A 14,765-nucleotide genomic window follows, 5' to 3' on the forward strand; every position below is an offset into this window, starting at 1 on the left:
AAATTTTGAAATGTAGCTGGAATGTTCATCTCTATCTGATTTAATTACCAAACATAGTATTTTCATCATTATTTACAGTAGTCATTGCAAAATTTATTGGAAAATGGAAAAGACGATCAATTCTTTGAAAAAGAAGTTGCGAAGTTATAAATGGTAAAAATTCGAATTATATATAAATTTTTCTTAACTTTTGCTACAGATTTTCTAAACAATCTAATACATATCCGTTTAGAAATATCCATCAGCTAATAGCAGTTTTAACGGACTATAAATGAGCGTTGAAGAAGTTACATACGATGTGTTGAACAAACATCTATTTCCAGTAATTAACAAGACACACGTCTTATTTAAAGTCAGTTTTTAAAATGGTGGAAATATCAATTTTTCAAACTTACATTAGAACAAAATTGATAGATAAACATTTGTATGTCGCGAGGGAAAGATTCGTGTATCTATTTATTATGTTATTTGCTTTCATTTCGGTCTCTCTCTCTATCTCCTCTCTTTCCGTTGTTCTACCTCACGTGTAGATCTACTTCTCCCACTTAAATCCCCATTCTCGTCTAACATCATTGACCTTACAAGGAAAACAAACACAGGAGATCGTCTTCGAGGGCGGTTTCTACGAGATGGAGCAGGTTATTTACCGACATTAACAACGATTCAAGGTGAACGTGGGTGATCCTTTTTTTACCCTTTAGCCGTGCTTACTGGTATCATGAAAAGCGGATGTTATGCAATCACTCAGTATAATCTTATAATTTAAGTACAGTCTTAAGACTGAAATAATTAAACACACCTGTTCACTTATTTTATTCACTATTCAATATTACATAATATTTGATTATTGAGTGAATAATCTATAAAAATACAATCTACAATATACGAAAGTGATCGTTGATCTCTTTTTTGTAAATATAGTTGATGTTTACTTACCATAGAGGGTTAGGATTATTTTTCCCGATAATTTTTCAGATTCACTTAATTACAAATAGTCTATCAAAAACATTATCATTTATAAAAATGATTTATGATCCTCTTTTATAAATTTAGGTGGTAATTACATACTTACCAAAAAAGTTTAGGATTATTTTTCTTGCTAATTAAAGTTTTGTGAAAACATTAGATAGCTGTAAAAAACAAAAGATTCAATTTTATTATAAATGAATCTAATAAAATAAAGACAGTGAAAACTAAAGCATCCATTAACCATACTTATAAAAAGTGACAGAAAAAATTGATCTTCCTAAAATAAATAAATATTCTGTTTCGTATTGAAATTTTGTTTTTTTTATGAAGGGGTTGAAACATTATCCCGCGTATTTAAAGGATAGCCAGAGGGCGTAGAGAGAGGGATGTTTACAGAGGAAGGAAACTTGTGAAGTGAAACGACCGCGAACGCTATGAAAAAACGTTGTTTCTCCACGTCTACGGTAAACGACAAGGAGCAACTTTTTTTATAAATTGTTTACACTTCCTCAAAGAGTCATAAATAGACAACCATCACTCGTTTAGAAAGTTGCGAGATGTTTGGTTGAATTTCGTAGACCTAACCTAAAATGTTGACACTTAGTCGCCGCATAATCAAGAGATCGAAGGAAATAAGAATTGTCCGCTTCGAATTAGAAACTTAGATTTCTCAACATTGTCATAGCACATATATCGTACTATTAAGCATATTACGTTTCATCATACTAGTCAGCCCAAGTAATTAGAATACTATCGGTTACCATATTCTCGTTTACGTAAGCGTTTGGCATCGTATTTTTAATATAAATAAAACGGCAAAGAAAAAGAGAGAAAAATTAACAAAAAATGTTATAACAACGTAATAATATGATTCGTATATTTATATACTTGCTTGAAGTTAAGTGTATTTGAAAATTTGTAATGGATAATAAGGTTCAATCTTTTTTAATTGTAGGAACAGCATAGTTTGGAGCTAGACCGCCTTACAGAAGAGAACGAAGCTCTTCGTGCAAGACTCAGAGACGTTGCACATTCTCCTTTGTCAGATTCAGAGAAGCAACAGTTACTTCTGGATGCCTCAAGATTACACAATTCTGCACCAGCATCAATAGCAATCCCTCAAGATGAAGGATCCACACCTATCACCATATCCCAAGATAGTGCTCAGTGTACCACCCCAGATTGGGACAAGCATTCTTCTAGTTCTGTATCAGAGGTTTCTGTCGCATGTTTGCAAGATAGAATTCTGCAAATGGAAGAAACGCATTATTCAACAAATGAAGAGTTACAGGCAACAATACAAGAATTAAGCGATCTACAAGTATGTGCAATTAGCAGCCAAAAACTTTCTAGAACAATATAAGATAGTAATTATAATATTCCTCTTATTCACAGGCACAGCTTACAGAACTACAAGCTGACAATGAAAGATTAACAGAAGAGAAAGATGTGCTGTTGGAATCACTCTGTAGACAAACAGAGAAACTCGAAGACTCCCGTTCCAAGGTTGACACGTTACAAGGTCTATTGTTAAGGGAGGAGCAACCACAGGAATCTTCCAAAGGGTATAATACAGAACGTGAACAGAAATTAGTAGACCTCCTAAAAGTAAATACACTTAGTTTTAAACCATCAAATTATAACAGTTGTATTAAATTAACTGATTAAATTAACTAATTATAGAGTGCACAAGAAGAACGAGAATCATTGCTGCAGAAACAAGAGGAACTAACATCTGAAGTGAAGAGTCTTCGAGCAGCTGCAGAGGTCAGTGCTGCGGAAACAGAGCGATTAACAAAATGTGTACACCTTTTGGAATCCTCGGTGGAGACGGCGAGTATCGAACGGAAGCAACTGGACATGGAACTAGCAGAAGCTAGGCAAGAGGGTGCAAATCGGAATATAGAAATCAGTAGGTTAGCCACGCTCTTGGAAAATGCTCGAGCGAAAATCGAGGAATTAGAACAATCGAGGCAAGTGGAAAACAAAAGCGAGGCAGATGAACTTTTGGATGCTGCTAGAAGAGAGAAAGACACTTTGGAAACGCAAGCGGCTGCCCTGCAAGAGCAGTTGGCGCGTTCGCATTGCGATCATGACCGTCTTAGGGATCAATACTCACAGCTTCAAGAAGAATACAAAGTATGCTCACTATAGCGGAAAAAATTAACATATAGATCTGCAGCATTTTAATGAGAATACTTATATTTACAACTTTATAAAAAGAATTCTTATGAGAAAATTACACCATTTCATAATGTAGATGTAATGGTAGGAAAAATTTATTCTCACAACCACTTTCTTTTTATAAAATTTCAAAGTCTTCTGTATTCTTTTTTAGGGGAATCATATATGTTTTTATATACCAGTCATATATTTCTACACTAGGATTATTTATATTCTATATTTAATAAAATACGTATTCTCGTTTAAATGTCGCATTCTGTATAAGGGCAAGGAATTAATTAAATATTTTATAGGTAGCGCGCAATAATGCCAAGTCAGCAATAGATGACCTGGAATACAGGTTGAACCAGTTGAAGGACGAAAGATTATCCGTGAGTGCAGAACTACAACTCGTGAGAGATTCTCTTGCGGAGTTGCAGGCACAATGTCAAAGGCACCTGGAAGATAAAAGAGAGTTAAAGGCCGCATTGAACGAAGCTCAAAGAACGGAACGCGAAGCTCAAACGCGTCAGTACGAATTAGAGCGAGCGTTGTCTGAAGAACGTAAGTTGAGGCAAGAACAGGCTACTGAGTGGGAACAGTTCCAAACGGACCTCCTGATGACCGTTCGCGTGGCGAACGATTTTAAAACGGAGGCTCAGAGTGAGCTGGAGCGAGTTATGATGGAGAATAAAGCACAGAGGGATAAACTGAGAGCATTAGAAGCTCAGCTCGATAAACTGAATAAAGGTAAGTAAACTACCTTTGGAATCTCTTATTTTAGATACATTTTGCTGTTATCAAACACGGAAAGAGAACAATCATATTTAATGTAATATTGATTATGATGATATAGTAGGGAGACAAAGTTCAATTAGGACAGATGATTGATATTTAATGTTAGATACTTTTACAAGATACTTTCTAACGAACGATCAAGGAACAGAAGTATAGTGATTAATACAATGCATGTTATCTTTTTTTTTTCCAATTTCATTCGGATGTCAGGCAGCACTGCAGTTCCTCAATGTAAGAGTTTCGGTAGCACTGCTGGAAATTCTCGCAAGCCGGCTAACAATATCTTAAAACGCGGTCGTACCATTATAAAGAGGCGGCATGAGTGCAGAAAGGGCGCTTTAAAATCCAATCTTTTTAAAAAAACATCTGAGTTGGATCCAAATGAAAAAGAGGATTTGCAAATCGATGACTTGAAAGAGTTAAATTCAGTAATTCATCAGGAAGATATTGAATTCGACGATAGTAGTGAAATTTTATATTCCAAAGATCCTATTAAACTAAATGACAAATTAATTTCTGGAAAAGAAATTGAGATTTGTCCTTCCTACGAATCAAAAGATAATTTATTGGAACTCGTTGATGATTTTGAAAAACAACCTTTGATAGAATTAGATTCCAATAACGAGGCATTAAATATCGAGACTTCTAACTTTAAAAGAACAAAATCAAAGAAGTTACTCAAGACCTCTGAAGATTATCAAAAAGTTCATGTATCAAGTATATCGGCTTCAGAGGAAAATGAAATTGCAAAATCATCCTTATTGAAGAACATAAAGGGCATTCAAAATGCTGGAACAGATTCGTACGGTATTCAAATTTCTAATAGTCGATTTTTCGTTCCTAAAAATTACGTGTATTCCGGATTGGAAAATGCAATGGATGATTTAAAATTTGAGGTAGATCCGGAAATGAGGAAGGTGTTGCAAGAAAGCACTCAAACAAGCAGTGACTCGATAAATACAGATAATTCTGAAGTAACAAGCACCCAAGAATCTCAACACACAAACGAGCCTAAAATGAAAGATATATTTTTGTCTGATACAAAGGATAAAGAAAATTCTTTACTTTCGCAGTTTGGAACTTCGAAATTTAACGAATCGGAGGAAGAGTCTAAGAGCGATTTCTCTTCAAACAAAAAGCCCAGGTTATTTCTGAAGAAAAGCGAATCCAGATCTGGCAGGGAAATTGTGGACTCTCTTTTAGACAGTACTCGCAAGCAAGATATCTTCACTTCTACTTTAGAAAATCGAACCTTTTCTACATCCCTAGACAATCTAAATTTACGAACTTACTCTGCTGATCATTTGGATAATAGTAATGTCAGGAAGATAAAACAAAAGGAAGATCTGATTCCTCTTAATGGTTACATTAACAAAAGTGCAATACGTTACAGAGATACCAATGATTTAATATCTGTAAGACCAAAAAGTTTTCCATTTGAACCTTATTTACCCTCAAAATCAGAAGATTTGGTTCTTGCAAATATTAAAAAAAGGAAAGATAAAGAAAGAGAAGAATATGGTACATATTCTATTCTTTCTTCGCTGGAAAATTTACCTAGATCTGCTTTAGATCCTCCATTGGCACCATTCTCCTCTCGACTCGCACCAAAAGAACATCTAATATCGTTTTCAAAAGAAACTACCAGAGCATTAGATTCTACTTCAACACAAAAGACTACTAGTGGAGCTTTAGGGTTCAACAATGAATTAAGGGAGATTGGAAAGAATCTAACTCTTTGCGAAGCAAATAGATTGAAACGCATGAAATTCTTAAACATGAACTTGTCTCAATCTGAACCAAGTATAGAGTCTCAGACAAATAGTTTGGTAATTACGGATGAAAAGAAGATACAAAATGAGAGCTTAAGCTCAACCTCAGAATTAAAAATAGGTCAGAATAGTAGCGATTCAATGTTCAAGGATAAATCTCTGATAGGGAGGACTTCGTCTTTAAGAGAGAAGTTTGAGACGATCATAGAGGATGTGGAACTGAGACCAGGCCGACAAATAGGTACAATACGCGACCGTAAGTCGCAAAAAAGTAGTGTGGAAACGTGATTGCTTGTATTTGCAGAGTTCAAACCCTCGTTGTCTGTCCTGGATTTTTATTCTAGCAAACAGATGTGTTTAAACACTTGTAATACACCCTTTCTCGTTGCTAGTCTCAAATGTACTTTTTCTAGCTCCCCCCCCCCCCCATCTCTCACCTTTCACTATTGTTTGGATTAATCAATATATCTCTAATTTATGTTTTCTAGTTTTTTTTGTCTGTGACCTGGAAATTTTGCTTTTATGTTTTTCGTCCCTTATCAAACTATTTATGTATCATTCGACACAAAGTAAATGTAAATATACTTGTGGCCTTAGAACTACGAGTCAAAAAAAGTGATTGAAGTTTTTTCTAGATATTTCTTTCTTGTCATTCTTGTGCTTTCCTATTACATGTAAACATAGCGCTTATTGCTTTTTTTTTTTTTGTTACGCGATTTTGCTTCAAGTACAATTGTAGTACAGTTTTTCTATGATCTTTCAGCTAACCAGAAAGTGATTCAACAACCGCAGCAAAGGCCAGCAAGCACACCGACGGAAACTCAACACTGTGTGTTAACAAGCGTTCAACAGGAGATTGCCGCGCGTCGGAAAGCTAATATTTCTCGTCAAGATTCAAGGCTATCTGTGAAATGTTTAATAGAAAGTATTGAAAATGCTACAAAACAAGCAAAAGCAGGTATGAAACGCATTGTATTTTATATGGGTATTTGATAATAGGGGTGTTTGTTTTTGAATACAACTGTAGTCTACAGTTATAATATATATATATTTACACCAGCTTAAAATACTTGTTGTGTAGACAGGAATTGTTTGACTTCGTCGTTTTACTTTGTCGTGTCGGAAAGTACCGTAGTTGCTTGACCCGAAGGTTGATAGATTTGAGTACTTGAGATATTGAGTAAATAGTTTGAGTACCGAGATCTTGACTGCCCGAGGAATGATAGAAAGTCACAGACCCGTCTCCTACTATTTAGGAGGAAAGCTCGGTGTGAGTGTGCCCTTTTGAACTAAGAATGCGGATTCGTTGTTTACACCTTCAGGTAGAAAAGTGAGGGTAACGATTCGCAATGCCCATTAGTTATAGCCAACGTTAATAAATAAAATACGAGGAGAAAGTCTCCTGCAGATGTGACTGCAGGTTTCCTGGGAAAAACCAGCTATTTCGCTGGGCACATCCGCTTTCTCTGTAATTAGTAAGAGCGTACAATAAACCTAAGGACTGTTTAGAGGACCATCCATAAACCGAAAATATCTATATGAATAGAAGTTAAGCTAAAAAGGTTTATGGTGGTTCCTTGGGTTTATTGCGGGTCAGTGTAACGAGGGGTAGGCCTTGGTGGCCGGACCGTGAGGGACGTTGCACGGACCATCTCGCGCGATGTAACACACATAATAGATGAATTTTTCTATACCACCCGATATATCTCCATATGGCTCTAATATAATAATTTGTACATAGGCCCTGGAAGTCGTAGCAGTTCTACGTCCTCCCTTAATTCCATTGGAACAAATGATATAATGACATTAAAAGCCCCACTTCGTGATCAGCAGCAGATCAATAATTTAATCTGCACGACGAACTCAACGAATAATAATAAAACCCAAACCGCAATCACTAGAAAACCGCTATCAGGTAATTTTCTTTTTAAACATTATGATATCACTATGCTAAGCAACGACATATAATTTATTTCAAATGTTATTTTCAAAAGTTTTGAAACAAGATTATTCATAAAATCCTCTGATTCATACACTGTTGCTTTCTAAAGTCAATGTTCTGTAAAAGCATTTGAATGTTATAGAACTTTTCAATGATTAATACAGAAACAAAGTCAACAGTGCCTGTAGTGTTGAGTCCTGGCGAACTGCTAGATTCTGCTGCACTGAACGCGAAGGCCATCGACTTTGTACGTCGCAACAGCGTGACGGACTTATCAGAGCGCAAAGATCCTCTCTGTGGATTGATAAAAAACGGAGGCTCGAAACGAAACGCATTGCTCAAATGGTGCCAGAACAAGACTATGGGCTACCGGAATATTGATATCACGAATTTTAGTAGTTCGTGGAACGACGGTTTGGCTCTTTGCGCCATCCTCCATTCCTATCTTCCACACAAGGTACCATACGATACGTTGACACCAGTGGAAAAGAGAAGAAACTTTTCTATTGCTTTTTCTGCTGCGGAAAGCGTTGGGATATCTACTACGTTGGTAAGTTATAAATCGTGTGATTGTTATGTACACTACTATCCATAAGTAGTTGGACACCTGGTGGGTATTTTTGTTGTATTTTCAAAATTATGATTAGATTGTGAGTATATTTAAATAGAAAATTTAAGTAGAAAATTAATTTAGCTGTTAAGTATTATAACAGTAATTATACTTTCTATATGTTAAATATATTCACACCATATGCATTCTATGCATTTTTACACTTTCAAATTACCCATAAATGCATAAAAATTCACACTCTGGTTATGGGTGGTAGTGTACCTTTTAATAAAAAGAGTTTACTAAGAAGTTACTTAATTCATAGAACATAGGGGAAATGTGTCAATTGGAGCGACCTGACTGGCAACAAGTTATGACATACGTGACCAGTATTTACAAGCATTTCGAAACCTAATTTTCGGTTCGGTGTCTCCTGTCATCAAGACGGTTCCTCCTCTCATTGAGAATTCACCGTTGGACCGAGAACGAATCAAGAACAAGATCATCTAGTCATCTAAAAAACAAATTTTCTATAGGGACAAAAATCTTTCCAAGAACTTTTTTCTTTTTTGGATTTCCAAGGATCGCTGAATTATAGCACTGCCTACGCCTAATGCCTGTGTATGATCGCGAGAGTGTGGATTTCAATGGGACATATAAATCTGACACCAAATGGAATTGCTTTTTACTATGAGACTGAATGTTTTTAATATACATGCATATATTATATATATATGTTAAGAACCGGAGACAAAGAAATAGAGGCAGGGATTTATAATGAAAAACAGGAAGTAACTAGAGAGAGACGTGCTTCTGTAAAAGAGAGAAAAAAATGAATATAGAAAAATGCAAGCTTTATCGAGTCTTCTTGTGCGTGAATATGTATCATATATATGTTTCAGTGCCTGCATTGCAAAGCCAATACATTAATTCCATTACATGCAAGAGGGTTTTTTCTACCTATCGTAAGTCTTGCATTTTTTTGTAACTGACACAAGTGTCGAGGTAAATATTTCCGTTCCTCTCATACTGTGAGTATTTTTCTACTTGTATTATTTTTCGAGAAACTTTTGTAAAGTTTTAAGAACGAATGTACAGAATGAAGCGCCTTAATTTAAAAAAGAGAAAACCTAATTTATTGTATTAGTCACGTTTTTTAGTATATATATATATATTATAATATTATACGAAAGCCGAGCAGCAAATTTATTAGAGAGACGAGAAAGCATCGTTTAAGTTCTACTTTCTGAGTATAGTAAAGAACGAACGAAAATATTCATGAAGATTAAGTTCTCTGTGATATAGCGAAATAGCCCCGAAACAGAGATAGAAACGTTATCGTTATTGCTCTTATTATTATTATTATCATTATTATTATTACTATTATTATTACTATTACTACTATTACTACTACTACTACTACTACTACTGCTGCTACTGCTATTATTATTACTATTAATACTATTGCTACTATTAATATCATCCTCATCGTCATTGTTGTACCATTGTAGACAATATGCTGTCTGACATAAAACAATAAACTTGCCTAATGACTATTTAAAAATTGGGAGTTATTATATCTTATTATATAACAGGAAGTTGGTAAATGCACAAATTAAGAAAAAAGTCTTTTTAATAAATCGATGATATTTACAAGTTTTGTATATAGTATTTACAAATTTCGCGTCAGAAGAAATTAGTTTTCAGTCGTTTGTTGTTCCATACTGGTGAACATAGTCGGCTTCCTACTACAACGTTATTTCTATTTTATGTTTAATTTGTCCCGACCTTTATCACGATTCACTTACGTCCATTTTGTCCTGATCTTTTTCTCCAGAATAATACTCATTATTTGGTTCAACTATCTTATCAGTGTCCTGTGTATTTTGCCTGGAGTCAGGGTCAGGTTCTGGTTGCCTTTCTTCCTCTGGAGGCAACGCATCGCATGGAACATCCTGCATTTGGACGCTTGGAGAGTGTTGAATCATTTTCAAGTTATCGTAAACGTGTCTTGTAATAGCTTCCAAATACTGTTTGCTATTCGCATTGTCTTGTCTGGTTACAACATCAGGATGCAATGTAAAGTCTGGTGCGAAGTACTCCAGGTATTCTGTGTAAGGTAGCTCATTACTGATTTGTTCATCGACGAGCAAAGAGGTTTCGTAGGTCCAGCAACGCGCGACATTACGCAACGTATATCCTCCTCCTCCAACAGTAAGCAATGGCACATTTAGGTCTCTCACGAATTTCACACATTCTCCATGACCTTTTGTGCTCAAACTGAAACAGCCAAGACGATCATTTGCGAGCGAATCTGCTCCACATTGTAGAACTATAGCAGTTGGTTGGAAGAACTCCATTACATGAGATATAACAGGCTTAAATACTTGAACATAAGATGTATCATCAATGCCCTCTTTCAAGGGTACATTAACAGAATAATATCGCCCACTTTCTGCTCCAATTTCATACATATCTCCAGTACCAGGAAAGAAATAGTTTCCATACTTGTGGAAAGATACCGTCATCACTCTATCCGTGAGATAAAATGCTTCTTGTACTCCATCCCCATGGTGGACATCTATATCTATATAAAGTACTCTAGCATGGTATTTCAACAATTCTAAGATTGCTATTACGATATCATTAATATAACAGAAACCAGAAGCTTCAAATTTCTTTGCATGGTGCAGCCCTCCACTCCAATTAATAGCGATATCACAGCAATTATTATTCAGTTTTGTAGCACCTTCTAGAGAAGCACCCGTGTACATGGAGCAGAAATCAAATAATCCTTCAAAAACAGGACAGTCATCACCTACGTTAAAGTGACTTAGATATTTGGTGTATCCTTGCAAGTTTTGTGGAGTCACTCTTTGTAAGAATTCAACGTACTCGTCTGAATGAAAGCGACACATATCATGGGTGCTTGCACGATATGGACGATAGATCTGCATCTTCTTGTGCAAACCATAATTTAATACCAAACTGTGGATTACAGCAAGTCTGTGAGGCTTCATTGGATGTCCGGGGCCATAATGGAAATTTCCTACGTCTGGATTGTAGAAGTATGATACCTTTTTGTTGTAACTCATATTGAGGTTAGTTCTTTAGGATAGGTTATCAAAATATACGAGTATACACTTATATAATATAAAGAAATATTTTTCCTTCGTCAAACTATATTTACAACATCATTATGAGTGACGAAATAATTAAAATTCTTCAATATCTTTTGTATATGTAATAATTAGCGCTTATTTTTAGAATGTCAGAATGTGACGCTATGATAATCAAATGTCACCCAAGTATCTTTTGAGTCAAAAGATACATCGACTAGGGTAGAACACGAAGAATTTCACGTCCAACTTCCATTAAACAATGAGTCACAAATAAACAGATAAAATTAAAAATTATAATATTAGCACTTGTAACGCATGAACAAATATAGCCAATTTTTATGCATCGCTCAAAGTTTCTTTACTGCCATTTACAAGCATTTGAATTCTAACTAATTTCCCCTAGATTTTGATCACGTGGTTTTATTTACCTTCGCCAAATGCTAATTCATTAGACGTGACGATATTTAAAAAACCACAACAAACATATATTTTTGTAATACCTTTCCCATCCTTTTAAAATATACTTTTTATATAATACTTACAGTAAAACGAACATTGTTGGAATTTATCAATGTTTTTCCTAAAAAATTTATATTATTATTTTATTATTACTTATTGTTAGTTATTTATTTTTTCTGTGATACCCGTAATTTTAAGTTCAGTTAAGTACTTTTATAAATATAATTTAAAAAATGTAATGTAGACAGAAAATTATTTTACTTACTAAATATTATAGAGTACTGTATTTGGATATTTTATAATTTTTGCATTTCACATGCATTTTTGCATTGTGACAAATTACTACTTCTTATAAATGTACAAAAATCTACAGTGTAATAGTCATAACCTAAAATATAATAAAGAATGTACATATATACTTATATACATTATTATGCTTTTTTTTTATTAGGATGAAAAATCGATACTCTTGCAGAGAATCAAGTGGCATACTTTTCAAATTTGGTCACCTGTGAATCGGAATTTCATTGCAGTGTATAATGACTAGACCGCTGATGTTTATGCATTTTTGGGAAATTTAAAATCTCAAAAATTTACAAAATGCATATAATACATAAAAGTATCCAAAGTAGAATAGTTATTTTCATAGTTAATAGATGAAACAAATTTCTATTTAGAATCTATTTCTTTAGTCATGTTCATAAAAATGTAATACCCTATAAACATCCGCACCTTAATAATGACAATTTACAAGTTGATTCTAAAGACGATGGATAAATAGGTCAATTTCCATTAATTTTCAGGATGTTTTGAAATGGATGCTGTGTCAAATTGATTTGATAGGTCGCAGCCATTCTTGTTTTCGGGACGTTGGCGGTTGGCAACGACGCTTCCAACGTATTCCAAGGGATGAATCGAATACTGCAGGTTTTTTTATTATTTATCCACAGAGTGTTAATTAACATTTAAAAAGTAGTCGTTTCTATGCGTCAGAAACCGTAATCGACTGGCCAAGTAATAACAATTTAGAAAGTATGCGGCCGGATTCACGTAGCGTTTCGTTCACGTTTCACCGGGAAGTTCTGAATGTCAAAAATTCACCGGAGATCACGAAAAAACTGAGACGACGCCTCCAGGATCGTTTCGAGAAGGAAAAGCCCGGAGATTCTTGTAAGGAGAAAATGTCAAAAGATAAGCAAACAGGTGACCGTAGCTGGAACAATTTAAGTCTTGGAAATATGTCAGCAGATTCTAGACGTGCTCTGCGGAGCGGAGCCGAAAAGTTATCAAAAACTATATCTTCTGTACGTACAACTTTTGGAACTATTTCACAGGTGAGATAAATTCTCAAGAAAAAAGTAATAGTAATAACTAAGTTATAGATGTTCGTGCATATTTATGTTTTGACAAATATATATATAAAACAATAGAACTTAAATATAGGAATGTTTAATCTCTCTATCTACTGCAATAAATACTATATTATTAGTGCTCATTTAACAAAAATAAATTTCACAGAAATTAAAATAGAATAAAATATATACAATGAACATAATATACAAAACCATACAAAATATCTAAAATAAATTGTCTGTGAAATTTATTTTTGTTAAATGAGCACTAATAATATATTCAGGAGAAATGTCCGAAAAGTCAAAGTAAAATTCATTATCATTACTTCTGATTTCACACCATAGTTCATATCATGATTTTCTTCTTGGCATTTTAAAGTATTCCTTATTAAGTATCTTCAAAGCTTATTAGCTCACTATGATATACAATCAGAATGATTTGTTGCTTTGATGTTTGAAAGTAAACATGCAACTGCAAACTACTCATAATGCAGAAACATTCACAGTAGAATAATACTCAAATAAAAGAATAGGAATATTATGTTCAATAACAATTCGATTGAATTCTCTAAATCAATATTATTTTATTTATTACATAGAAGTTTAAGAGTTCCACACGTAGACGTCAAAGACTGGAGGAGCAACAATCTCCAAATAGCATTTGTAAAATGCAAACTCCACAGACTCGTTCTCGCCAGCTCCTTGGTAGAACACCAACAAAGCTTTATAGTCCTTTTGGCATAGAATCTCCAAGACATGCGTGGAACAAAGAGAACAATGAAACACCGGTGCATACTCCTCCAGGAATGAATACACGATATATCCAGTGTAGGCCATTCCGTTTCACCAGAGCTAAAGGATTCTCTATGTTGAGATAAAATCTCTTTATTTAGTTATTCTTTTCTTAAATGTTACTTGAATGATCTCTTTAATTCACAGCAATGCATTCAGGATTGTGTGCCTTGTGCAACGTACAATTGAATTATTTATTCGATTTTAATTAAGCTAGTGATCTACTTTGACATATTTGTATCTCTCTAACATGTTATCTATGATATCAAACTGCTTTACATGTACATGTAATGTATAATCTATTTATACTTTTTTATACATATTTATATTGATAATTATTATTACTGCAATATTGAATAAAGAAGAAGCACAAGAAACTCTTTAAGTCAAACGTATTAAGCAATTAATCTAAACAAGATATTTAACTTTTCAGTTATAAGATTTTAAGAAACGATCGAAGTTACCGCTCCAGAAGGAACTTAACCTTTACGCGATCAACTACTATTCACCGATATTCTTCATACAACTCGTCACATCTAATTAATTTGTATTTAATTTCTCATCTGTTTCAAATAAAACAAGACGATTAGGAACTAAGAAATCTAACTTCTACGAAACATCAACATCAACATCAATATTTAAATAATTTAACCTCTACGATCAACTGCTATCAATCTTCCTACGATTCGTTACATTTAATTGTGTATTTAATTTCTCATCTGTTACAAACAAAACATGACATGGATAAGCAGATTGTAATCGTATATTTTCCATATTTGTTATTCGTGCTTTGTCGTTTATTACGAAGCGTCGCAGGTGGTAGTAACCTGAACGATTTCAACTCAC

The 14,765-nt window shown here is 34.2% G+C and overlaps 3 protein-coding genes across 15 annotated transcripts in view; 2 read left to right on the plus strand and 1 right to left on the minus strand.

Moving 5' to 3' along the window:
• The window catches only part of LOC139994919 (uncharacterized), a 29,715-nt gene extending 19,957 nt beyond the window's left edge, over positions 1-9,758 (plus strand). For 7 of the 10 annotated variants that reach the window (XM_072017984.1, XM_072017985.1, XM_072017986.1 and 4 more), the window contains 9 exons: positions 1,925-2,290; positions 2,365-2,577; positions 2,653-3,108; positions 3,447-3,882; positions 4,141-5,958; positions 6,466-6,660; positions 7,444-7,617; positions 7,809-8,194; positions 8,520-9,758. In XM_072017984.1, the coding sequence (XP_071874085.1) occupies positions 1,925-2,290; positions 2,365-2,577; positions 2,653-3,108; positions 3,447-3,882; positions 4,141-5,958; positions 6,466-6,660; positions 7,444-7,617; positions 7,809-8,194; positions 8,520-8,609 (4,134 nt within the window). In that variant the 3' untranslated portion in view covers positions 8,610-9,758. Of the gene's footprint in view, positions 1-1,288; positions 1,434-1,924; positions 2,291-2,364; positions 2,578-2,652; positions 3,109-3,446; positions 3,883-4,140; positions 5,959-6,465; positions 6,661-7,443; positions 7,618-7,808; positions 8,195-8,519 lie in introns of those variants that run through there. The other 3 variants (XM_072017982.1, XM_072017979.1, XM_072017987.1) reach the window with 2 other exon arrangements.
• Positions 9,465-11,836, minus strand: Hdac3 (histone deacetylase 3). Of its 2 annotated transcripts, XM_072017993.1 has the most exons (2): positions 11,090-11,836; positions 9,465-11,012 (listed from the first exon to the last, which is right to left on the minus strand). In XM_072017993.1, exons 1-2 carry the CDS (start codon positions 11,166-11,168, stop codon positions 9,988-9,990), a joined length of 1,104 nt encoding a protein of 367 aa, XP_071874094.1. In that variant the 5' UTR covers positions 11,169-11,836; the 3' UTR covers positions 9,465-9,987. The 2 variants fall into 2 exon arrangements, with proteins under 2 accessions (XP_071874094.1, XP_071874093.1); XM_072017992.1 differs by having other exon boundaries at positions 9,465-11,834.
• Positions 11,837-11,969: 133 nt separating this feature from the next.
• On the plus strand, positions 11,970-14,304 carry LOC139994925 (uncharacterized). 3 transcript variants are annotated; one of them, XM_072018010.1, is made up of 4 exons: positions 11,970-12,010; positions 12,579-12,702; positions 12,769-13,109; positions 13,727-14,304. In XM_072018010.1, exons 2-4 carry the CDS (start codon positions 12,594-12,596, stop codon positions 14,003-14,005), a joined length of 729 nt encoding a protein of 242 aa, XP_071874111.1. In that variant the 5' UTR covers positions 11,970-12,010; positions 12,579-12,593; the 3' UTR covers positions 14,006-14,304. The 3 variants fall into 3 exon arrangements, with proteins under 3 accessions (XP_071874111.1, XP_071874109.1, XP_071874110.1); XM_072018008.1 differs by lacking the exon at positions 11,970-12,010 and adding an exon at positions 12,032-12,182; XM_072018009.1 differs by lacking the exon at positions 11,970-12,010 and adding an exon at positions 12,215-12,394.
• The last annotated feature ends 461 nt before the right edge of the window (positions 14,305-14,765 follow it).

This window comes from Bombus fervidus, chromosome 15, assembly GCF_041682495.2.
Source record: "Bombus fervidus isolate BK054 chromosome 15, iyBomFerv1, whole genome shotgun sequence".
Taxonomy (NCBI): domain Eukaryota; kingdom Metazoa; phylum Arthropoda; class Insecta; order Hymenoptera; family Apidae; genus Bombus; species Bombus fervidus.

Bases quoted from the DNA above. Each gene is read 5' to 3' on its own strand.
- LOC139994925 (XM_072018010.1), top strand. From the start codon at position 12,594: ATGCTGTGTCAAATTGATTTGATAGGTCGCAGCCATTCTTGTTTTCGG. The intron at 12,703-12,768 runs GTTTTTTTATTA...TCTATGCGTCAG, and splicing joins GGATGAATCGAATACTGCAG to AAACCGTAATCGACTGGCCA. The intron at 13,110-13,726 runs GTGAGATAAATT...TTTATTACATAG, and splicing joins CTTTTGGAACTATTTCACAG to AAGTTTAAGAGTTCCACACG.
- Hdac3 (XM_072017992.1), bottom strand. From the start codon at position 11,289: ATGAGTTACAACAAAAAGGTATCATACTTCTACAATCCAGACGTAGGA.